The 22,739-nt window shown below is 42.0% G+C and overlaps 7 protein-coding genes across 13 annotated transcripts; 3 read left to right on the top strand and 4 right to left on the bottom strand.

Moving 5' to 3' along the window:
• The first annotated feature begins 11 nt into the window (after positions 1-11).
• On the top strand, positions 12-1,638 carry LOC6586517. Its single transcript, XM_032733321.2, has one exon. It carries the CDS (start codon positions 12-14, stop codon positions 1,071-1,073), a length of 1,062 nt encoding a protein of 353 aa, XP_032589212.1. The 3' UTR covers positions 1,074-1,638.
• Positions 1,639-7,640, bottom strand: LOC6586516 (striatin-interacting protein 1 homolog). Its single transcript, XM_002012091.4, has 4 exons — positions 7,444-7,640; positions 3,961-4,862; positions 2,122-3,896; positions 1,639-2,040 (listed from the first exon to the last, which is right to left on the bottom strand). The coding sequence occupies exons 1-3, from the start codon at positions 7,579-7,581 to the stop codon at positions 2,123-2,125; spliced, it is 2,814 nt and encodes a 937-aa protein (XP_002012127.2). The 5' UTR covers positions 7,582-7,640; the 3' UTR covers positions 1,639-2,040; position 2,122.
• Positions 5,266-7,407, top strand: LOC6586515 (probable phospholipid hydroperoxide glutathione peroxidase). 3 transcript variants are annotated; one of them, XM_015160397.3, is made up of 4 exons: positions 5,279-5,370; positions 6,224-6,467; positions 6,645-6,965; positions 7,026-7,407. In XM_015160397.3, exons 2-4 carry the CDS (start codon positions 6,249-6,251, stop codon positions 7,215-7,217), a joined length of 732 nt encoding a protein of 243 aa, XP_015015883.1. In that variant the 5' UTR covers positions 5,279-5,370; positions 6,224-6,248; the 3' UTR covers positions 7,218-7,407. The 3 variants fall into 3 exon arrangements, with proteins under 3 accessions (XP_015015884.1, XP_015015883.1, XP_032589213.1); XM_032733322.2 differs by lacking the exon at positions 6,224-6,467 and adding an exon at positions 5,615-5,698 and having other exon boundaries at positions 5,301-5,370; XM_015160398.3 differs by lacking the exon at positions 6,224-6,467 and having other exon boundaries at positions 5,266-5,370.
• A 1,976-nt stretch (positions 7,641-9,616) lies between the features above and the next one.
• LOC6586514 (vesicle-associated membrane protein 2) lies at positions 9,617-14,434 on the bottom strand. Of its 5 annotated transcripts, none has more exons than XR_006357492.1 (6): positions 13,483-13,525; positions 13,101-13,251; positions 12,846-13,004; positions 12,736-12,787; positions 12,075-12,457; positions 10,005-10,089 (listed from the first exon to the last, which is right to left on the bottom strand). XR_006357492.1 is itself a non-coding variant. In XM_002012089.4 (5 exons), the coding sequence occupies exons 1-5, from the start codon at positions 13,509-13,511 to the stop codon at positions 9,902-9,904; spliced, it is 579 nt and encodes a 192-aa protein (XP_002012125.1). In that variant the 5' UTR covers positions 13,512-13,525; the 3' UTR covers positions 9,617-9,901. The 5 variants fall into 5 exon arrangements, 3 of the variants coding, with proteins under 3 accessions (XP_002012125.1, XP_015015882.1, XP_043865475.1); XR_006357491.1 differs by lacking the exon at positions 12,075-12,457 and adding an exon at positions 11,346-11,465; XM_002012089.4 differs by lacking the exon at positions 12,075-12,457 and having other exon boundaries at positions 9,617-10,089.
• Positions 14,435-15,445: 1,011 nt separating this feature from the next.
• Positions 15,446-16,783, bottom strand: LOC6586513 (methyltransferase-like protein). Its single transcript, XM_002012088.4, has 2 exons — positions 16,583-16,783; positions 15,446-16,402 (listed from the first exon to the last, which is right to left on the bottom strand). The coding sequence occupies exons 1-2, from the start codon at positions 16,693-16,695 to the stop codon at positions 15,583-15,585; spliced, it is 933 nt and encodes a 310-aa protein (XP_002012124.3). The 5' UTR covers positions 16,696-16,783; the 3' UTR covers positions 15,446-15,582.
• A 98-nt stretch (positions 16,784-16,881) lies between these two features.
• Positions 16,882-18,292, top strand: LOC6586512 (protein big brother). Its single transcript, XM_002012087.4, has one exon. The coding sequence runs from the start codon at positions 17,043-17,045 to the stop codon at positions 17,685-17,687; it is 645 nt and encodes a 214-aa protein (XP_002012123.3). The 5' UTR covers positions 16,882-17,042; the 3' UTR covers positions 17,688-18,292.
• A 223-nt stretch (positions 18,293-18,515) lies between these two features.
• Positions 18,516-22,728, bottom strand: LOC6586511 (coatomer subunit alpha). The gene is made up of 3 exons (XM_002012086.4): positions 22,635-22,728; positions 21,477-22,530; positions 18,516-21,417 (listed from the first exon to the last, which is right to left on the bottom strand). The coding sequence occupies exons 2-3, from the start codon at positions 22,420-22,422 to the stop codon at positions 18,653-18,655; spliced, it is 3,711 nt and encodes a 1,236-aa protein (XP_002012122.1). The 5' UTR covers positions 22,423-22,530; positions 22,635-22,728; the 3' UTR covers positions 18,516-18,652.
• Positions 22,729-22,739: the final 11 nt, after the last annotated feature.

Genomic DNA, 22,739 nt, shown 5'->3' with positions numbered 1-22,739 from the left:
TTGGAGACAAGATGCCGCAGTGGCTGGTCATTGGCATCTCGGGTGTCACGTGTGGCGGCAAGACGACGCTGGCGCACAGCCTGCGCGACTACTTCAAGGGATTGCGCAATGCGCCGCTGTGGAACACGCCCTACACCATTGGCGATGTGCAGCTGATCTCACAGGACGACTACTTCCTGCCCGTGGACGATAGACGACACAAGCGCGTGGACAAGTTGAATGCGATCAACTTTGAGCTCATCACGTCGCTGGACACGAAGCAAATGCTGACGGACATTGCGCACATTATCAATGGGCCCACGGAGCAGATTGCTAACTATGCGAACTTTGAGCACTATGCGATGCAGTACCAACAGCAGCAACAGTTGCAGCAACAGCAGCAGCAGCAGCAACAACACCAGCATCAGCAGCAACAGTTGCAGCAATTGCAGCAGCAGCAGCAACAGCAATACAATGCCAGCTATCAGCTGCATAACGGTAAACACCTGCCACCTGCCGCTACTGCTGCTGCTGCCTATCAATATCAGCAGCAACAGTTGCAGCAACATCATCAACAGTTACATCACACGCATCGGCAGCACCATGCGGACCATCTAATGCGTCTCAATATCAACGCTCAGATCGCTGCGCAGTTGCGCGATAAGAAAATCAATGTCCTACTCATCGAGGGCTTCATGATCTTCAATCAGCCCGAGCTGCTGGCGCTTTGCAATCTCAAATATCACTTCCACTTGCCGTACGAAAAGTGTTATCAGCGTCGGATGCAGCGCACCTATGATCCGCCCGATGTGACGGGCTATTTCGAGCTGTGTGTTTGGCCGCACTATGAGAAGAACTTTGCCGAGTACCGCGACTGCAAGGACATCACGTTCCTCAACGGCGAGATCAGCAAGGAGAAGATCTTCAAGTTCGTGCTCCAGCGCATTGTGCACTATTTCGAGGAACGCTGCGATGTGCCCACCGCCTCGCCGATCGCCTGTCCGCCCCAGCAGAAGCGTTTCGGCATGCTCTACATGGCCTCGGCATCCAGCAATAATAATCATCTGCACACCGCTTGTCCCATGGAGCAGTAACCAGCAGGCACTGGGCTTAAGCAAATCGAAGAGGGTGGTCTTAAACGTTTCCAAAGTCGAGAGATAGATTGAACGATTTCACGTTAGCTGTCAAATAACCCTCGCATGTATAAAGCTAAATCATGTACATTTAAAGTCTATAGAATTCTATTTAGTTCTGTATTTAGTTGTTTTCCATTAGTTCTAAGCATATGGACACATTCTCTATAGAGTCTAAAACGGGTTTGTGAACAGAAAGTAAAAATGTTGAAAATAAAAGGTTCAGGAATATATATTTAGCTGTGCTAACTAATATATCTATAGATATAGTATATACTACTATATAGAAATCACATGAATGAAATTCAATATATTATATACATATTATATTATTTAGATCCTGAAATGAAAAGTTTAGCCTCAACTGTAAATATTATAATGTATCATATAACTGTATAAGATTATGGACCTCTTCAGAAACTAAAACTAAAGCTCTAGTAATTTTTTTTCTTGTGCGAAACAAAACACACCGAATTAAATATACGCTATATATTTACACCTGGAAAAGAAGGCAACGAAAACCTGATTTTGTTAAGATTTGTTTTATTTAATTAATTTTTATTTTTTGTATTGCATTCATTTTGCGCTCACATGGAGCTCTTTAATGTGTGGGGGGAACGGATTAACGGGTTGAGTGCATGCCTCGAAACACAAATATTGAAAAAATAAATACATTATATATATATATGGATATATATATCGTGTTAAGTAGCATGCACGATTATCATAAATATACAGTACTTTCTCGAAGGGTTTGATTAGCTCTGCATGCACGAATTTATTGCCAATGGGTTTGAATGAGTAGTTTAGTTGGTGCCGACTACGGCTTGGATTCGATTATATCAATTTGTCAACTATATATGCTTAGAAGTATGTTAATAACTTTATGCTTAAATATGCGGGTGACGCTGCAAGTCCCAAGTGGAAGCTGCAAGGAAACAAGCAAAAATCGCATTTAGTCTGAAGTCAAACATTTATTTATTGGAATCCTTAATCTAGGTCAACGCACCTTAAAGCGCATCCCAGTCGGTTTGACTATTGTATACTTCCTCCTCTAGCCAAACGGCATAGTTGGCCTTAAAGTAATCAGTTAGCTCCACCTTGCGATCCCACCAGCCGGAATGGCCAAAGAATGCAAAATCTGAATGCGTGAGTATCTCATCGCTGGGAAAGCCACCCTCGACGCCATAATCGTGCAGCTGCTGATTCTGTTGGCCGCTGCTATTGTTGCCAACTCCGCCCCCACCGCTGCTCCCATTGTTTCCATAGCCATTGGAGTCTCGATCCCCACTGCCATTGCCCGCGTGCATGTTCGACTGCTGTGCATTCTCGGCATTCTGTGCGGCCGTCCCGTTGTTGCCGCTGCCGACGCCGCCACCAGCGCCGCACTTTTGCGTCGCTTCCGGGTAACGACGCAAATTGAAGCGATCGACGCAAGCGCGAAGCGTGCACTCCTCCGCCTGAAAGTCCCAGGGTCGCGACTCGAGATCATTGCCAAAGGCCCAATCATCGTTGAGACGATGCCGCACCTTCGCATAGATGGCACTCAGAGTCTTCATGTTGGATTTGCGCCACTGGCGACCCAAGTACTTGGTCTGCATCTTCAATAGCTTCAGCACATACAGCTGCATCATCGCGTGTCGCACCTTGAGCGTCTTCTTCAATATGGGCGCCGACTTGAACACGACTAGCATCATAACACGCGAATGCTTCCACTTGATCAGCTTGTTGAGTATGCGCAGCAGATTGATGCAGGAGAAGACATTGCGCCACGAGTAGGGCTTGTCAGACATCTCGCCGCCATAAACGAAGCTATCGCCACTTAAGTCCGGCTGTTCGCCAATCACACACGACGGAAAGTCCAGCAATGGTATCGAATTCTTCGTGTTCACATACTCTGTAATGGTCTGGTTGAAGAATTTCAGCACCAACGGAATGCAATTGGCGAAAACCAAATGCTGTGACATGAACTCGAACTGGTAGACATGGTTAATCTTGAAATGCTTCAGATAGAGCAGTATTATAGCGGATACAGCCTTCACGATGATCTCCTTGTGGCGTCCCATGTCGACGGTCAACTTCGTTGACTGTGTAGCCGTCAGCGGCATCTTCTTCGGCAACACATCGGCCATAATGTTGATGCTCTCGGTCTTCGACTTGGATGTGGGCGAAGCGGCCAGCAAGACCTTTAATAGCGCAATCATATACTGTGGCAAATTTGGGAGTATCGCTTGGTAGAGTATCTCGGCTGGTGTCAGCTTGATTTCATCCTCGTGCGTTGAAATTGGATTGCGTGCGATGTCCTCCTCCTTCTTGATCTGCACATCGGCCAAACTCACGTACATGTGACGCTGCAGCGTCTTGAATCCCTCATGAATGGGCTGCGGCAGACCTGCTAGACTCTCGTGATCGCCAATCAAAGAGTAGCCAATGAACTTGTTGCGCGATATATCCAGGAATTGATCGATATCCTTCTGGCGCACCTTCGGTGTCCAGGGCAAACGCGGCGTTATCTGCACAGCCGGCACTGTGACTGGCGGTTGCATGTTACTTGGTTGATTGTTTGGATTAGCTGATGCAGTGCTATTGTTGCTGTTGCCCGAGGTGGAAGCGGAGGGATCGTCAAAAGGCCGATAGTACTGGGAGAGCTCGTCTTCGCCGTTGCCAGAGCCGCTTCCTGCACTTGAATTTCCATTGTTGGCATTCGTTCCACCCTCATTGCCAGACATCTCCATGTCGATTTGCTCTGGTTCGTCCAAAAAGCGCTGCTTCATCAGTGAGCGCCTATTTAGAAGACATTCATGAATCAATAATAGGTAAATATATATTAATATTAAGGTAAACCTACTTGAAGTTCCTTTTCGGATATTGATTCTCTAATATATCCGTTGCTGTTGCGGGCGGCGAACTGGCACGCATGCATTTGGTCACCTCCAATGTGTCCTCGGTGATCGGATCCAGCCCGACCTTCGCTCTGTACTCATTCTTGAGATTCTTCAGCACATCCATGCCTCCAAGTCCCAGAAGGGAAACCTTCCACAGCAGCAGAACAACCTTTTTCATGGGAAACTGTGGTGCAGCACCACTGCAAAAGCGCGTGATCATGCCCAGCAATTTGACGGCGAGCAGCTCACCATCGGGCAGTGGGCTGTTGATCTCCTGCACGAATGACTCGGCCAGCTGCTTGTAGTCCTCGCTGCCTTTCTCCCGCTCATCGCGTATTGTCTCCGTTATGATATACAATACTGAGAGTATGACTCGGATATCAGTGGAATCAACTAGTGTCACATTTGTTATCTTCACTGCCACAATATCTGGAGAACATGCCGTTTCGATCTCCATGTTGAGCAAATCAATAAACGAGGAGAACACGCCCAGCTGATAGAGTACGATGACATTGTCGCGAGTATTCTGATGCTGTTCCTCGTCGGATTGCACTTCGGCCCAACAGCCCTGAGCCAGATAGAGAATGCAGCGAGCCGCCTGCATGCGGAAGGAACGATCGGAGACTTCCAATTGATCCACTAGTTTCATCACAATGCTGCGTTGCGAGCTCGCGTCCTGTTTCTGCCAATTCGGTGGCAAATCATATAGTTCCATTTGGTCCTCAAATGCCTTAACATTCATTTGGAATTCACTGAACTCCGTGTAGCTGTAAAGTTCGGCGATCTCATTTTGATAGCTATCCACATCGGCGTAAACGAAATCTAGATCGGGGCCATCGCAATTGGCGTCCACGTCGTGAGTATCCTGCTCGAACGAGTTGTTTATAGATGAAAGCATCATTTAGAGGCTGGTTATTCGTTCTTCCGGACAATCTACAATCTGCGTGTGTGTGTGTATGTATGTGTGTATGTGAATGTGTCTGTATGTGTATTTGTATGTGTGATTAGAAATGTGTATCCTTGTTTGGCAGTACAACTGCAAGGGCGCGCCCTTTTATCACTACACTTTGCCAAAAGCGCGCATACTATTGTGCGTTAAGCACTGCATTTCTTCGTAAATGTTGCAAACATAATTCTTCAACAAACTATCCACAAAACTGAAGCACAAAAGAAGAAAATTTTTATAGTGTGACCAACTTGGAATTCCATTTTAAGACCAAGTAGACTAACATATCGATAAACATACTTCGATAGCAATATCGATATACTAAGTGTACGCCCGCTGCCTCCCCCAGCAGGTATATATTTGTGCATCCACACAGTGCCGGCAGCAGTTTAGATTTGATCCCCAAAACAAAACGATTACGAAAAAAGTAAGCGATATTATCTATTAATAATTGTTAATCAATTGTGAAGCGTAGCAAATTCCATTTGAGAAAAATTGTGTGGCGAAAGAGCACACAGCTGGTTCCATTTACTACCATTTGTACTTTGTACCCCTCGTGCATATCAGCGTGAGCTTGCAGATTCTTATTGGCAAACGTATAGTGCATAGCTGGGATATATCTCCATATACATTGATCAGTAATTGTTAAATTGTGCATCTATAATTTAAAGAAAATGGCTGGTCGTTCGCTGGTATCCCTTATGTTTGGTGCACTGGCTGCTGCCGTGGGCACCTACATCTACTTCACGAATCAAGTAATTACAACTTCAACTCCATGAACTACATATAAAAACAGTTTATCGCGTGGGGTACTAATGTTTTATCTAATCAGCGCATTTCTAACGATACTCTGCATCTCTCTACTGCAACTTATGAATGGATGAGTCATTCGTCATTTCGATTTCTGTGACCTTCAATATTTACCCACTGAGCTAGTTCTTAACAGTGTTGACAAATTATTTATTGCCATAATAATCTGGATTTATTTCAAGAACAAGCATTTATTTGCTATTAACCGCTTAACGATTTATTAAATTGATATGGCTTATCTATTCAAAGATAAGATCTATTGAATGAGCTTGCTAAAATACGAAAAATTTGTTATCATCGTTACTCATTCAATTTTGGCATATATTATTAAACATTGATCGGAATTTATTGCTACCTAAGTGAACTAGCTCATTTTTACTGAAATTCTCAGCACTGATACTAAATGCCTGTTCGTAATTGACTGATTGAGTTATAATAGATAATTGTGTATTATTCGTCATTATTTGCAGCCATCTCTCTCGCTTCCTATTAAATATGTATATCAGGCACATGCAAAGCGTTTCACGACAGGCATTCCGGTGCTTCCAATTATCTACAACAAGAACAACTAATCGTAATTTCGGTATAGCTGCAATATCAGTAAATAAATGTCCGCGTTATTGCGCTGTCCTTTTGCCATTGTTTGCGGTTGTCGGCAATGTTGAGTGCAGTGCGGATTTAGCAACGAAGTCACATTACTCCACAGCAGCTGCCGTGAGTAGCTAGTTAGTTGTTGTTTGTTGCACTAATAACTAGAGTAGATAAGTCAACTAATTTTGTCTGCGTCGTTTTATTGTTGCTTGCCGTTGGTCTTCAGCTAAATTCTGTTGCTTTGCCTACTATTCTGCTTTCTCTCGATCAATTATAAAACCCTTTCGAACTCTCTTCAAGGTCGACATGTCGGACGGTGATTACAAGAACGCAGCCTCGATCTACGAGTTCAACGTGAAGGACACCCATGGAAACGATGTCTCCCTGGAAAAGTATAAGGGCCAGGTTATCCTTATCGTCAATATTGCTTCAAAGTGTGGTTTAACTAAAAATAACTACAAGAAGTTGACCGATCTGAAGGAGAAGTATGGCGAACGCGGACTGACCATCCTGAACTTCCCATGCAATCAATTTGGCTCCCAAATGCCAGAGGCCGATGGGGAGGCCATGGTCTGTCATCTTCGTGACTCTAAAGCAGACATTGGCGAAGTCTTTGCCAAGGTATGTTCAAATATATATATAAATTGAAGTATGGTAATAAAGTTTCCCAAATTGCTTAAGATTGATGTGAATGGCGATAATGCAGCGCCTTTGTATAAGTACTTGAAGGCCAAGCAATCTGGCACCTTGGGCAGCGGCATCAAATGGAACTTCACCAAATTCCTGGTGAACAGGGAGGGCGTTCCAATCAATCGATATGCACCCACTACCGATCCCATGGACATTGCCAAGGATATCGAGAAACTATTGTAGATCTCCATAAAAATAAACACAGACACATAGTATATAAGAATTATAGTATCTAAATGTCTACATATAACTTATACTGTTCTTGGCTCTACCTTATAAACTAGTCCGACTACAAAGTGTAATTGATTAATGGTTCAACATTTTTGCTAATATGTTCTTAAATAAACAGAAACTATGAATTTGATTGTATGAATGAAATGTGTTTATCTATGTATATGTAAATAGTTACCTCCATGATGGCCATGCGCGCCTGTCTGTAGAGCTTGGCCAAGATGCCGACATTCATAATGACGCCTTCGCCCTCATTTTTCGGTTTCCGCACCAATTTATAGTGTATCCAGACCATGTCATATTCGTGATTCGTCATAAAATATATAGAAATATGTAACAGGGCATAGATATATAAGTATATATAGATAGATTTTTGTTTATGCGTTTGAGAAGTAGCTGAAATTTGAAATTTTGATTTACAAAATATAAATTTGTTTATATACACATATAGAATAGAGACTTTGATTTGCCTACTCCCACAAACATACAACATAATTAAGAAGGACCCCAGGATATTTAAATTTGACTAGGGAGTTCATAGTAATTTCCCATTTGGCTATTATCCCGTTAGCTGAGCAATAGCGGCTATCGGGAGTTATAGCTATGTATATATGAAATGTTTACCTTTATCCTTGGGTACACTTCTGCGAAAATCCCAAAAAATATCCTTTCTAATCGATAGATGCACGCAATCGATGTACTACATCATCTCTAGGTATTCTCTTTACATTAAATTTTACTTAAAATGGTTGGTAACTAATAACTGTAAACATGTAAATATACTCATAATTTTTGTTGTTTTTTTTTTTTTTTTTTTTTTTGGTTTTTGTTTATTTATTTAAATAATTATGTATTTGTTTTGGGTGCAATTAATCGTTAAATTAATTAGTATTATTGTTTATATAAGTTTCATACACATTTATACGCACATGTATAATATATATATTTGCTATTTATATATATATATATTATATATGTTGTTTTTGCTGCTTTTGCCTGTTTAAAACCATTTAACCATCGTCTGATCTAATACGTCTACTGAGTGCTCGTTTTTTTGTTTTTTTTTTTGTCTTTTGTTTAATTCAACTCGTAATTGTTTTTCTTTTCTTTTATTTGTTTTGTTAACATATACACACACAATTGTTATAGTTTGTTGTTCTTTTACATATAATATTTTAAGTAAATTATATCAAACTAATGCGAAACGCTTTTCTATTAATTATTTATTTATTTATAATAGTTAATAGTTATGTTTTTTTTTTCTTTTGGTTTTGTTTTAGTTGTTGAAATGTTTTATATGCATATGAGTTGTGAAAAGTGTGTGTCTGTGTGTTTGTTTCTTTGTGTGTGTTTTGTATTTCTTGTTGTTTTCTATTGAACAGAACTTTTAAAATATTATTAAGCAATTGGCGATATATTTTGTACACGCTACGAATATTGCTAAAAAATACCTGCACATTGTTCTTTTTTCTTTACTTCTTGCATTTTTTAAATATTTTTTGCTTTGTTCAATATATGTATATATATTTTTTGTTTGTTTGTTTGTTTCTTGTTGGCAAAGCACTTTGGGCAGGCGCTTGTTTAATTGTTAAATACTTGATTGTTTAAATATGTTAATGTTGTTGTTTGTTTAAACAATTCTATACTCTTTCACGTAGAATTTTTGAGTGAAAATTTTTTTGTTTGCCTATATAATCGTACATAGTTAAATAGTTTATGCAGCTAAGTAATTCCCTTTTCTTTCTCTTTTTTTTTTTTTAAATAAATAGTCAAATATAATTTTATTCATAACATATTTATATATACGATATACAATATATTTATAGCCGTCTTTAACTTTGACCAAATTAATCAAACATTTTTAACAAATTGTGTGAGAAGCTCTTAATTTAATCGTTGAACTGTTTTGGTTTTTTCCATATTTTCTTTTTTTAATTGTGAACAATTTCTTTTTCAATCAAACAAAAACTTTGCAAATTATTTTTATTGTATATTTTTGCTAAATGTTTTTCTTGTTTTATGTATATATATATATTTTTTATTTCGACTACATTTGCTTTTGAAATATGTTTTTGCACATTAATTTATTTAATTACTTTTTTTTATAGATAAGTAGATTGTTGTTCTCTTTTTTTCTATATTAATGCAATTATATATATATATTTTTTATTTTTGGATTATACATGTCAATAATTTCCTTTTTTGGTAACTTTTATTTAGGAACAAAAGCTTAGAGTTTTCTAGATTTTTGTCATGTAGAAACTGAGTTTAAAGTTTTGCGAATGCGAAAATGTTGGGAAGCAACCTGAACCTTGAATAGAATATATATATATACATCATACATATATATATATATAGCTTTTTATTTGTCTATATATATTTTTATTTTTGTTAAGTATATGCATGAAATAATGTAACCATAAACAAATTAGCAACAACTTTTAATTTGTCCGGAGCGTCTTCTTAGGATTGTTTTTATTATATTATAATTATGTTTTGTTTATACTGAGTCATAATTCCCTTAAAGTGTTTGCAATTCTCAAGTTAATTTTCTTTTTATTTTTATTTCATTTTATATATTTGAAGAAATTCAAAGGTTTTATTTGGCTTTACAAGTAAATGCCATCCATAATTACTTATACGCCCGCATGGGAACCTGCTCCAGCCCCGGCGTCAGCTGCAGCGCCTGTTCCGGTCCCATCATCAACCAGCGCCGATTGTCCGCCGGCAGGTGGCTGCTGTTGTTGCGGTGGTGGTGGTGGCATATACTGCGGATACTGTGGATACTGCGGCGGCTGCTCACCGCCTATGAGGCCCAGCTTATCTGTGAGTTGTTTGGAGAGAGAGAGAGAGAGAAAAAGCGAGGTTAACAGCATATTAGGTAAATGTGTCCTTAATGATTTGCTCAATTGAATGACAATTACATTGATACGATTACAAGTACGTATACGCCATATATAATACACTTCAATTGATCTCTAGAAGGGGCTGGGGACATTATTAAAAAGCTTTGCTATGTTATTTGAAAGCATAATAATGAATTTGTTAGGTCCACATCCGATAAAGCTAAGATTAACTTTATAAAACGTGCCCTCGAATATATACAATAAATATTTAATTATTTAGCGTAGAATATTTCATGTTGCCCAACCAACTCGTATACAAATTTGATTTCAGTAAATCTGATTTCAGTGACATTCAGTCCCCCGTTCAAACTGTTGGTGCATTAAAATTTAAATAAACAATCCATATACATGTATGTATATATATGGAAAATAAAAACAGAACACATTAATTATATTCTTTTGGGAACAACATCAATAAGAGTCAACAGATCATGAAGCACACTCTCAAATGTTTGAAATGATAACGGAATTTGCGCACAATAACGGTAATTCACACACATGCAGATAAAATGATAATCGATATTTTTGGTTGTTTTTGCTGTTGCTTACAGTGTTCGATAGTTTTGTTTTTGCGAATGGTTTGAATTGAATGTGTAATGTTTTCTTTTTTGGTCTGGTTCAATTGCAGTTGTTTTTCAAATTTCTTTGATGTTATTTTGTTGATGTAGTGCTGTTGGTTTTTGGTTTTTTGGTTGTACTTGTTGCTATTCATATTATTTTGTTGTTTATGAGCGTATTTATTGTCCAGTCGCCACGTCATCCGTCGGACTCGGTGGGTCATCGGTCAATTTCTCAGCCAATGGAGTTTTCTCAAGTGTCGTTGGTGGTGGTTCGGATTTAAGTGTGTGGTGTGGTTGTTGTGGTGGTAGTTGTGCTGATTCTGATGCTGTTGCTGGTGCGGATGCATGAACCTGCTGCAAAGCAGGAGATGGCGAAACAGCAGCATCATCCGACATGAAAGGTTCTACGAAAAATTTGTGGAATTGCATTTTTGATACAAGCCATTAATTTCAATCGAACCAATGTTTTTTAAATTACTTCTTATGTGGGTGATTGTGTACTTACTAATTGTAAAAAAAATAAATAAATAAATAAATAGCTTTTAAGTGATTTGTGCACCTAGCAATAATATTTGCAACTGAAATATTTTGCTTTTTCTGATTTATTTTTTTACCTTAAATCATAATAGTTTAAAGAATTTGTTCATTTGAATAGTTCGTATTGGTAAACATAACATAAAGCTAAAAGCTTGCACAAATTTTTTGCTTTTAATTTTATTTCTCTTCGTCTTTCTCTGTAATTGTGTGATAAAAAAGTTTGGTGAGTGTACACAGTAAATGTGGGCGTGGCCGTTGGTGTTGGCTTGGGCGTGGGCGTGGAAGTGGACATGGACATTGGGTGTGGAATTGTAGTGTATAGAAAAATAATCAAATAGTTGGAAAAAAACGTAACAAAAGAAATTAGATAAGAATGCTTTTTATTTTTTTGCAGTACTTTATGCATTTGCTGCTGACCTTGGTCAAATACTCTATATAGATATATGTATATATATAATTATGAGGGGCGTGGCGTGACGAGATCGAGTATGTTACAAAGGGACATAGTTACTATCTAGTATGTCAATAAAAACAAAAAGAAACGAAAACAAAAACAAAACACTAATTTTACTATATTACGGACTACGCTATCCATATTCCAATTACAATGAACCAGCACTAGATCCTACAAATTACGGGGTACAAATGAATATCGTAAAGGTCATACTCGAAATATACTTGGCTTTAGCGGACACAGGGTGTTCATGGTGCTCAACCCAAACATATAGAGCAACACATACAAAACACAAAGATACCATAATTACACTAAAAAAGACAAAACACGGCCTTAAATCAAATTACCGAACCTGGTGCGTATTATATATCGTATGGAACCAGATGATGCTGAACATTTTTTAAGTTTTTGATTTTTTTGTGGTTGTTGGAGCGCATGATATGCTAAGTACAATTGGATGCAATGGCTCGATGAATCGTTCGATTTCTTATTTTTTGTTATCGATTTCGATAAGGCGTCAATTCAAATTTATATTCAATTTCAGTTTTGAAGCGAACGATCATCAAACGTACGACACTTGAACTGTGAGTTTTGCTCTCTACTCTTTAGCAGTTGATTAAATGAGTTTTGAATTTGATATATAGTCGGGTTGATTTTGTTTAAGCATTTGTTTGTAACTAAGTTACATAGCAATTTTTTCTTATAGTTAGTTTTTAGCAATCTACATAAAGTTACCTAGAGAAAAAAAGTGTGTCGGAATAAAAAACAAACGAAACAAATCAATTTAGTTTTGCATAGTTTTCAAAATTATAGAAAATCAAATTAGAGCTAAAAGAGGTTTGAATTATTATAAATGATAGTAAAATAATATTAACATTTTTGGGTTTTGATTGGAGGGGATGTTAAATTATGTGTACTTGATCTGTGTGTGTGTATATATGGGGTTGTATTCCTGGTGGGGTTATCGTATATGATGTGAACACGATTAAACAATTTCCGCACGATTAACTTACTTGCTATAATGCCAACGATAACCAGTCCAATAACGCCCATTATGATCATCATCTGCAAAATTAATGAATGTGAATTCATATAAGTTTATCAACTGCCATTCCCAACTCACCTTCAAGTTTTGCAACCAGAACTTTCGTTTTAGCTTGCCAGCCTGCTGCTCGAATTGCGAGGCGCCCTGCTGCAAGGCATCGGCACGATCATCTAGCTCCGAGAGCTTGGCATCACGCTCCAGCACCTTTTCCACATTCGTGCGCATAATATCTACAACCTGAGTGAAAGAGAAGCAGCAAGTTAATCAAGTGGAACATAAGTACATACACATATCTATATTTGAAGGGAGAGGGAGGGAGTGAGGAATGCTTACCTCATCAACTTGAGCCTGCGTCTGTTGCAAGCGCTTCTGTGCCGCAATTTGTTGGGGATTGCGTGGTCCGCCCACAATCTCACCATCTCCGCCCTCGCCCGCCGGTGGGCCATCAACGGGTGGTGCATCGCCAGCTGCTGCAGCATCCGCCCTACAGATAGATGAGCCACATCATTAGTCATCCAATAATGGCGACTCTAATCAACTCCCCGCGGAGCACTCAAAATGATTTAAGTACTGGTCTAGCTAGGGTTATTGAGTTACACATGATGTGGTAGCAACATTTACAGAAAATACATCTTAATATGCGTGTGTAGGTATGTTAGAGGAGGGGCAAGTGCGCAAGTTCTAGACGAACTACTCCATAGAGCTGGGCACTTACGGTTCCTTATTCTTGTCTTTCTTGCCCATGATTTAGTGTGCGGCTTATAGTGTAATTAAAATCAAAAGTAAACTTCAATAAAAATAACCTTTTAAATCAATTTTACATATAACATATATGTATGTATATTAGGCATTTAATATGCCCATTAGCATTTTTGCATGACTAACTCATGAGGCACGACAGCTTGTGTTTAAGTTTATCGATTTTGCGGTGCGGTGCGGGAAAGTTGCCATGTGATGCGATGGTATCGGCGGACAGGGGCACGTCCACCAGCGTTGGCCGACGCAAAAGAAAAAGGAAAAATAATGTTGGTCAGAGGTGGCAACGTACACAATAGATCCACAAATATATCGCACTAAGAATTGCAAATTGAACAAATACATTGTTGAGCCACTATTTACATATATGATACGTATTTGCGTGGTCATGCGGCGTATACTTTATTTTGTGTGTGTATACAGTGAAAGCTCTTGCGAGCGAACACCTACATACATACGAGTCCTACAGGCAAACAAAATTAACTTAAGACAGGTCCCTTATGAATTTTACAATTTAAATTGTTATTGTTGCATTCCTCGTATGCTATCGATTAACAATTAGCATGTTTCCTAGCCATTCGAGTTGGAAAATATCGTGAAATTTCATAGATTTGTATTTCTTAATTTCGAATTTCTTTGTGCGAGGGTAAGACAGCGTAGAATCTTTTGTCCAAATAAAAATTTAGCTAACGTAAGCACCGGTTCGCGGAGATGTCCGCCTCAAGGGCGCTGTTGATTAAAAGACTTCTCACTGTAAAGCCTTTTGTTTGCGCGCAACGATTAGAGAGAAAGAGAAATCAATAATTTCCATTTACTTACATTGCTTTTTGTTTGGGTTTGTTGTTGTTGCTGTTTTAACAGCCGCTGCTGTTATTGTTGTTGTATTAACAAATTTGAACTTTGCCCAAAGTCTTGGACTCGAATTGCGATGACGGCTGACTGTGTCCGTTGTCCGTGTCCCGTGGACTTTTATGCACTTGGCCAAAATGTCTTTCGTTGGGGGTTGCTGCCGGATGCCGGAGGGGAGGTCGCTGAGTGCAGCTCAACTCTGGCTATTCGTTGTTTTTGTTATCGCTGGCAATGCTCTCTCGCTCTCCTCGCTCTCTCTCTCTTTCCTTGCTGACCGTTAAATTCTCTTTCTCTCTCGCTCGCTCGCCTCGCGCTCTTTGTGAGCTTTTCCTCAATGAAAACGCTCAGCCCCAACACACAGGCACCAAACGGGGAAATAACTGGCAGGCAGATGCGTGTGTGTGAGTGAGTGAGAGAGTGTGTGTGTATGTGCGGGTACCACTTGCCACGACAACCTTTTGCAAGCAGCGCTGTGTGTGAAGGAATCCTCTGGCCCTTGTTGTTCAAACTGTAGGATGAATAAAGTATAAAAATAGTTGCATACTATTTTTAGTATTTGTTAGCTTATTCGTTCTGTTTATTCTATTGAATTGTCGGCCTGAAATGTCTTTTGCTTATTTAACGCCCACACAAACACATGCACTCATATTCACATACACCCGCACTCACACACTCACATATAGAACTTGGGTGTATTCAATAGTTTCTCAATTTCACATATAGTTTGCTAAAACTATTTATTGCATACTCCCAGGGGCACTTCAAACACTTTTAGGGCCTTTCAAAATTGATTTGTGAACTTTTCTGATTTCATTTACTTTTGGCTCTAAATTTGCTTAGCTTGACAAAAAATCAATGAAATTTTACACAACACCATTTTTTTGCTAACCCAAATCAAGAGCTTCAATCGAACAGTTTATATATATAGAATATTCTGTTGTTAAACTTAGTAGTGGGATTAACCCAAATTTAGTTGGTATAATATATAATGTAATAATAAATTAAATACATTTGCGTAGCACAAAGAAAATTTTCACTTACGACGTTTTTAGCCAACTGCGAAAACTGGCAGCTTTTCTAACTGTTATGTGTATTTGGGAAAAAGCTCGCACAACATTTAAGGACGAGTACAAAAGCTCAATGAATCAGAACTAACGAGTAACTTTTTCTTATAGTCCTAACTATATCAACTAACGAGTGGCATTGATTTCTACGACTTTAAGAGAGGCTTCCGGAACTTCGTCTGTATCCAAACACGATACATCTTCAGACAACGTCCTCGGTTGACCTGTAACCGTCTGTCCACTATAAGCTGCTCCTCCACTAGTCCAGCCTTGGTTTGCATGCTGCGCAGTTCCTGTTCCGTAAAAAAATAGACCATAGTGCCATCGCCACGCACATAGAAATTATCCTCCAGGCATTTGCCGCTCTTGAAGCGCAATTGCGCCAAATCGTAGCGTCCGTAGTCCCGAAACATTAACAGACCGCCTGGCTTAAGGTAGCGATAGCAATTATCTAACACACCCTGCATTTTCGATGGCTCTATGGCGGAGAGTACAAAGATCATGACAATAATGTCCTGTGAATTTTCCTCGAATGGAACATTCCATTCTTCCTGCGTGGCATCCATGACAAAAACCTCGCATCGCTTGTCATCGAATTGCGGTTGACTACGGAGTATCTCGATGGCGCGTGCCGAAAAGTCACATCCATATACCCTCAACTGGGTTTCGGTACTGTATTGGAGTATGGGCAAAATGGTATTGCCCACGCCACAACCCAATTCAAAGATGCTGCGTGGTTCTGAGCGCTCGTTGTTCGAAATGGGCGCCAGTTCGGGAAATTCCGTGAAGAGCCAATGGCGATCTTTGAAGAAGCGATTATCGTGTATGCCATAAAACGAGTCCCAAAACTTCGGCGCATCCGATTGAAAACGTTCTCGCTGATCATCGCTCATCTTAATAGTTGAATTCTTTGCAACAGCTGCTTGGGCAGCTTCCTCCTGCTCTGTATCCCATTCCACGTGGTCCCTGTAGAATACATTTTAGGCGTTTATGTGTGGAAGTTATCTGTATTCTGTATATACCATGCATTAAACTCGAACACCTCCCGCGCATCGCTGAGTATGCGATTACCAGCTCCGCCCGGTTTCTTGCGCTTGCGGGTGTGTTCCCAAGTTTTGCTGGCAAAGCAACGTTGCAGATATTTACCAGGCGTTGTGCTTATATACATCGGCGTCATCCTTGAGCAAACGTGTGCCAAACTGTGGACGCTTTTCATTGTCAGCAGCATTTTCTATGGGTTCCGTTGACTCGCTGCTCATATTCTCCTTCCTGCGAGGATAATTCCGAAACTAACTTTGTAAACAAACAACCGCGGTGCAGACGACCATATGACGGTAAGTGTAGCCAGACTTTTATAATATTTTGGTAATATGGCAACATTAGGTTAAGCGAGCGCATCAAATTAGGGTGCGTGCGTGTGTATTAATCGACTAGCCTCCACAACCTATCGGTTAGTATAACAAAACCGCAAAATAATTTCTGTTGTATGCGTTGTGTTGCTGACCGCAGCAAATCGAAACAATTTATAAATACTCAAGCCAAAACATCTGATTAACAAACAAATACTCTTTATCTAAAAGTAGCTTGTGCAAGAAAACATTTCAAAATGATGAATGAGGCTGCTGCACTGGCCAATATGATACCCTACGACACAATTGGACTCTACGAACAGCCCAAGCCCCGTTTCATCTTCAAGATGCCACGGGTGGTGCCCGACCAGAAGTCTAAGTTTGAAAGTGATGAACTCTTTCGGCGTCTGAGTCGCGAGAGCGAAATCCGTTATACGGGCTATCGGGAGCGCAGTATTGAGGAGCGTCAGGTGCGCTTCATGAACGGCTGCCGTGAGGGACACACCGAGACGAGTTTTGTGGCATCTGGCACCAATTTGCAGCTGGTGTTCAATGCCAATCAGAATCCATACTTGCACGACAAGGAGTGCGACTTTGACAAGGAACACGGCAAGGTGCACATCAAATCCTATTTCATAATGAACGGTGTCTGTGTACGCTTCCGCGGCTGGCTGGATCTGGAGCGTCTAGATGGTGTTGGCTGCCTCGAGTTTGACGAACGACGTGCAATGCACGAGGATGCGATATTGCGTGACCAAATTGATCGCTACAATCAACGGCTGCGTGAATTCGAAGATACTAAGCGCGCTTACCGCGACAATCGCCAGGATGAGATGGAGGCAGTACGTCGGGGCGTTGCATCCGGTGGCATTGGAGTGGGCGCCAGTATGTGGCGGCGTTAGTTGGACTTTTGGACGGCAACAACGCCGTCACAGCAGCAGCAGCTGCAGCAGCAATCACAGCAGTTGCAGCAGCAGCAGCAACAGCAGCATGAGACTCAATACCCAAATACTCAATACTTTATGGAAAACTGAACAGATGAACAAATGCTCTAATCCAAACTTGCCACCAAATGCGAGATTTGTATACGAATACGGATACAGACACGGATACGGATTCGCTTATGTTTAGATTCGCTCGAATAAAATGCTCGTAGACTTAGTTTTAGCTTTTAGTAAATTACTTAACGTATTCTTGTATGGTATTAAACATAACATTTTAATGTACAATTTTAGTGACGTATGCTAACTATATATATACTAATATACACATACATATATATACATATATTTAAAATACATAATAAAACGTACACATTATAATTCCGGAAATTTAAAGATGACGCGTTGATTCGTCATTTATTTATTAATAATTAATGAAAATAATTTAATCAAATTTACATTTTTAATGGCTGTAGGGTATACCTTATATGTTATGGAGTTTAGCGTGGAATATTCCAGTTATGATATATAGCATCATTTTATATAAAAGATTTTACCTGACCTGATTCGGCTTCAATTTTGTTTGATCTAGCTCGGGTGGCACTTTTTCTTCTGTATACAGAAGTTTCGAGAAGCTGAAGTCCTTGAGTGGGATAAAAATCGCGGTAAGTGACCTTCGCGCAGCTTGCGATTCGAAGTTCGAACCTTCTCAAGGCCATGCTCAAAGCATCATCTAGTGAATGTGAATTGATTCTGAATTTCTGTATATTTTCATTTATATAATATATATTTGCAGTATCATTTATATATTTTTGATTAATGTATATTTTATAAACATGTTTAACACTAGAAATACAAATAAAGTTGCTTGGAAAAGCCCGACATTCAAAGGGTTCTAATTATTGTTTTTCGTTTCCCTTTTCCGTTTAACGGAATTGCAGTGTGGAAATGCGCAGACCGATGCAATCCTTGCCAATTTGACTGACCTCGCAGACGGTGCAGAGATTGCCCTTGTACTGGGGATCGTAGGAGCTGCCACAGAAGGGACAGGTCACCTCGGGCTTGCCACGATAGAGCGGCTTCCAGCTGATGGCGCAGATGTTGAACGGGTTGAACTCCTCATACTCCAGCTGATGCTCATCGACGGGATTCACCTCGCAGGCCTGCAATATTTTGCGCACCTGCTGCGCCACCTCCGGCCGCGGGGCAAGCTCCAGCAGACGACGCGCAAACGATGCGGCTGTCTTATAGTTCTTCAGCTTAAAGAACATATTAAGTGCGGTACGCAGAGTGAGAATCTGATGGACAGGCTGAAGCTTGCTGTGGGTGAAGTAGGCGGCCATTTCACAAAGACGCTTCTGCTCCTCCAGCGTGGACTTGGGCATGCCCTTGCGCACCGTTTCCATCTTCAGGCCGACAATGTATTCGGCACAGATCTTCAGCAGCTGCTGCGCCTCGGCTGTGTCCAGTTTCGTCTCCACCACCAGCAGCGGAATACTTATCAGTATGGAGTGGAACTTCTCAATGGCCTCGGTGAACTTGCCCGCCGTGGTCAACTGGTAGCCAGACTGCAGCCGGGACACCAGGTCATTCAGCTTGATGCCTAGCGCTGGACGCTGGAGCTTCGGATTGGTTTCTGAGTAATTACGCAGTGGATATCCATTTAACGACTGCAGATTGGGGTTGGCGGTGTAGCTAGTGCGGGAGCAGGCGTAGTTCTGCAAGAAGAGCGTTTTGAAAGGCTTGAAATTGACCACGCCCAGCTGATCGTTGAGCAGGCGGAAGGCACTGTTGAAGGCGCCTGCCTTAACATGGTCGAGCACCAGCTGGGAATTGTTGGCCCAGTGCTGGGCTGGCGATTGGCCCTTGTTGGGCGCCGCATAGTAGTTGCTGTCCAAGGCCGAGGCCTTGATCTTGGAGGCCAGCTCAATGGGCACCACCAGATCATCATCGCCGACATCCCAGCCACCGCCGCCAGCAGCCTCATCCTGTGCCTCATCATTGCTAAGTGCATCATGCATCTCCTCATCGCCATCATCATCTTCGCCCAAGCCCAAATCGGCATCAGCGCCCCAGCCATCTCCGCCAGCATTGTGCTCGTCCAGTGCGGCATCCGCGTTAATGTTGAGTGCCTGACGTGCTGTCGCGCTGCTGCTGGCACGCGTCACCATGGCGCCTTCGAAGAAGCCCTTCGACACTGACAATAGTGGCCAATTGGTCTCCAGTTGCTGTATGGGCACTGGAGGCTGCAGCAGCTGCGCATTCGGATTCACCTCCGGCAAGTTGCTGCCCTCTGCACTGATGGTGTTGCCCAGTGATTCTGTCAGCTCATCCAAGCCATGAGTGGCTGCGGTTAAGTAGGCCAGCGATAGTTGTCCACAGTTCTTGAGAATGTTCACGCGTTCCCTGACATCGCCCAGGAGCAAGGCACCTTGGTACTGAGCCGAAACATCTTTGCGTATTTCAGCAATCTTGTTCATTCTCTTCAGTTTGTCCAGATTACCAGTGATTAGGTAGAGGAAGCTTAGCTTGTCGAAGTTCTTGGTGCGTTGATAGCACATCTCGACCACCTGATGATTGCCTTGTAGCAAAGCTGCCTGGCCCAATCTATCCCAGCAATCCTTGTCATCCAATGCCTTGGCCGCCTGCAAAGCGATCTCAATGTTCCCGCACTCCAGAGCCAAGCCGAAGCGCGTCTTCTCATCCTTGACAAAGTGCAGGGCCACCTCTGGATAGCCCTTCTGCTGCAGATACGCAATGATGCTCTGTCCAACCAGACGAGCGTTGCGCACCATATGCAAAACCTCATCATATTTGCGCTGAATTAGAGCCAACTTGAATTTGTATTCCGTGGGATCGATGTGCAGGACACGGGTGCGACACTCGCGGTCCAAGCAGAACACCTGGTTGCCCTTGACGCGCGTCAGATAGATGGGCAGATCCAGAGTGCGTATGATGCCGTGATCTCCATTTGTGATGGCATATTTGATATGATTGCTGGTCGTATATATGAACACACCCGACTCATCCCAGGCGCCCGACTTGACGCGACAGTTCTCCTGCACGGTGCACAAGTACTGCAGCCGGCGATCGCAAATGGTTACCGAATGCTTGCAGAGCAGGGCGACCAGCGACATATCCGGTGACCACACCACATAGCGGCACTTGGCCAGCTTAATGCTGCCGACGGAGACCAAACGCTGCACCTCGTACAGTGTAACATATTCCGGATCGCGTATGAGCAGCATGCCTGTGCCGGCATAGAAAATCTCCTCGCAGAACGTTGGTATCTTCTTGGTCACTTCGTTCTTGAAGTTCTTCACCACCAGCTGCTGATTGCGATCGAGCACAGCGAAACGATTGCGTGCCACCCAGATGGCTGTGATGCCCGAGCTGCGCTTGCTGTCCGACTCGTTTTGACGATCGTTCTCGCTGTCCTTGGGTATCTGACACAAATCGTAGGTGCTGTTCTCCAGATTGTTGGTGCGCGTGCAAATAAGGACAGCATTCAATGCCGGATTATAGGACATGCTGTAGACAGGCGACTTGCCGGGACGCAACTGCATCACAACCGTATCCTTGGCGGTGGTGAAATCCAACTTGCGCAGAAAGCGATCTTTCACATAATACAACATGTTTCCGTGTACCGCGTAGGCAGGACGCTCGCGCTCCAACTTGAAGACCACCATGCCTGCGAAAAAACAAAAATTTTAGACCTAATTTTCAATTTACCTAAAGGTTGCAACTCACCTGCATCGTGGCCGGCAGCAAAAAGATTTAGTGAGGGATGTGCTGCCATAATCCAGAAGCGTTCGTTATCACGCCGGAATGTGAACAGGCACTGGCGCTTGGTCATGTCCCAAACGCGAATACTGCGATCCTCGCCGTTCGAGATGATCAGATCTTGGCGTGGATGGAACAACACGCAGGACACATTGTTATAGTGACCTCGGCATGTATCCACCTCCCAGGCCTTGTACTCATTCATGCGCCATAGCTTCACGAGGCGATCATCGGCACCTGATACGATCAACGGAAGGGTTGGGTGGAAGCTCGCCCAGTTGACACCGCGATCGTGGCCCTCCAGCACATGCTTGACCACCGCATCGGCCTGACCAAACAGATCGGTGGCACCGGGATGACCCTTAAGGTGCTCATCAAGTCCGCCAGGACCAGGTGCCACATTCTTTTTACGCAGTCCAGATATGTCCCAAACGCGCACCGTCTGATCCAGCGAGGCGGAAACAATTTGATCCTCAGTCGGATGGAACTGGGCACACATCACATAATGATTATGGCCAGTCAACACACAGATGCAGTTGCGCGACTGCCAATTCCAGATGCGAATGGTCTGATCATCGGAGGCACTCAAGATCCATGGATATTCGTGATGGAATGCGACTGTGCGCACATAATCCAAATGGGCCAGCAGAGTGAATATGCAGCGACGCTGCTTATAATTCCACACTTTAATCTTGTAATCGTCTCCGCCTGAGACAAACAGCGGCATCTGTTGATGGAAGGCCACACTGCGAACGGGGCCATCGTGCTCATCGAACTTCTCCAGCAGCGTATGCATGCGGTAGTCCCATAGCTGAATGACACCACTGTGCAAACTGGTCAGGATCCACGGACGTTTCGGGTGAAACGAAAGACCCTTCACACGAGCCGATTTGGACTCGAAATTGGTCAGCATTGTTGCAGTTTCCTTCACTGTTGCTGGTGCTGCCGTGGCGATGTGTTAACTTGTAGTCGGCTTTTCTTTGACGTACACTTACGCAGTCTGTGCCAGGCACTTTCTTGTCTAGAATTACACAACAGCAATTGTTAGCATTTATAGTGGATTATGTGATCATAAATAAACATATACAATTAATTTATTTCATGGTTTTATGTAAAAACACACACCAATTTTACAAAATTTTCAAGTGACACGTCAATTATCTTCTTCTATGCAGCAGCAATTGTAGAGTTGTCAACGCCCAAGAGAACAGCTGCATATATCGATACGAC

This window comes from Drosophila mojavensis, unplaced genomic scaffold (genome assembly GCF_018153725.1).
Source record: "Drosophila mojavensis isolate 15081-1352.22 unplaced genomic scaffold, ASM1815372v1 contig_74, whole genome shotgun sequence".
In the NCBI taxonomy this organism is placed as follows: domain Eukaryota; kingdom Metazoa; phylum Arthropoda; class Insecta; order Diptera; family Drosophilidae; genus Drosophila; species Drosophila mojavensis.
The sequence above is the reverse complement of the archived record's forward strand: the minus strand, read 5'-3'. Positions and strand labels throughout refer to the sequence as shown.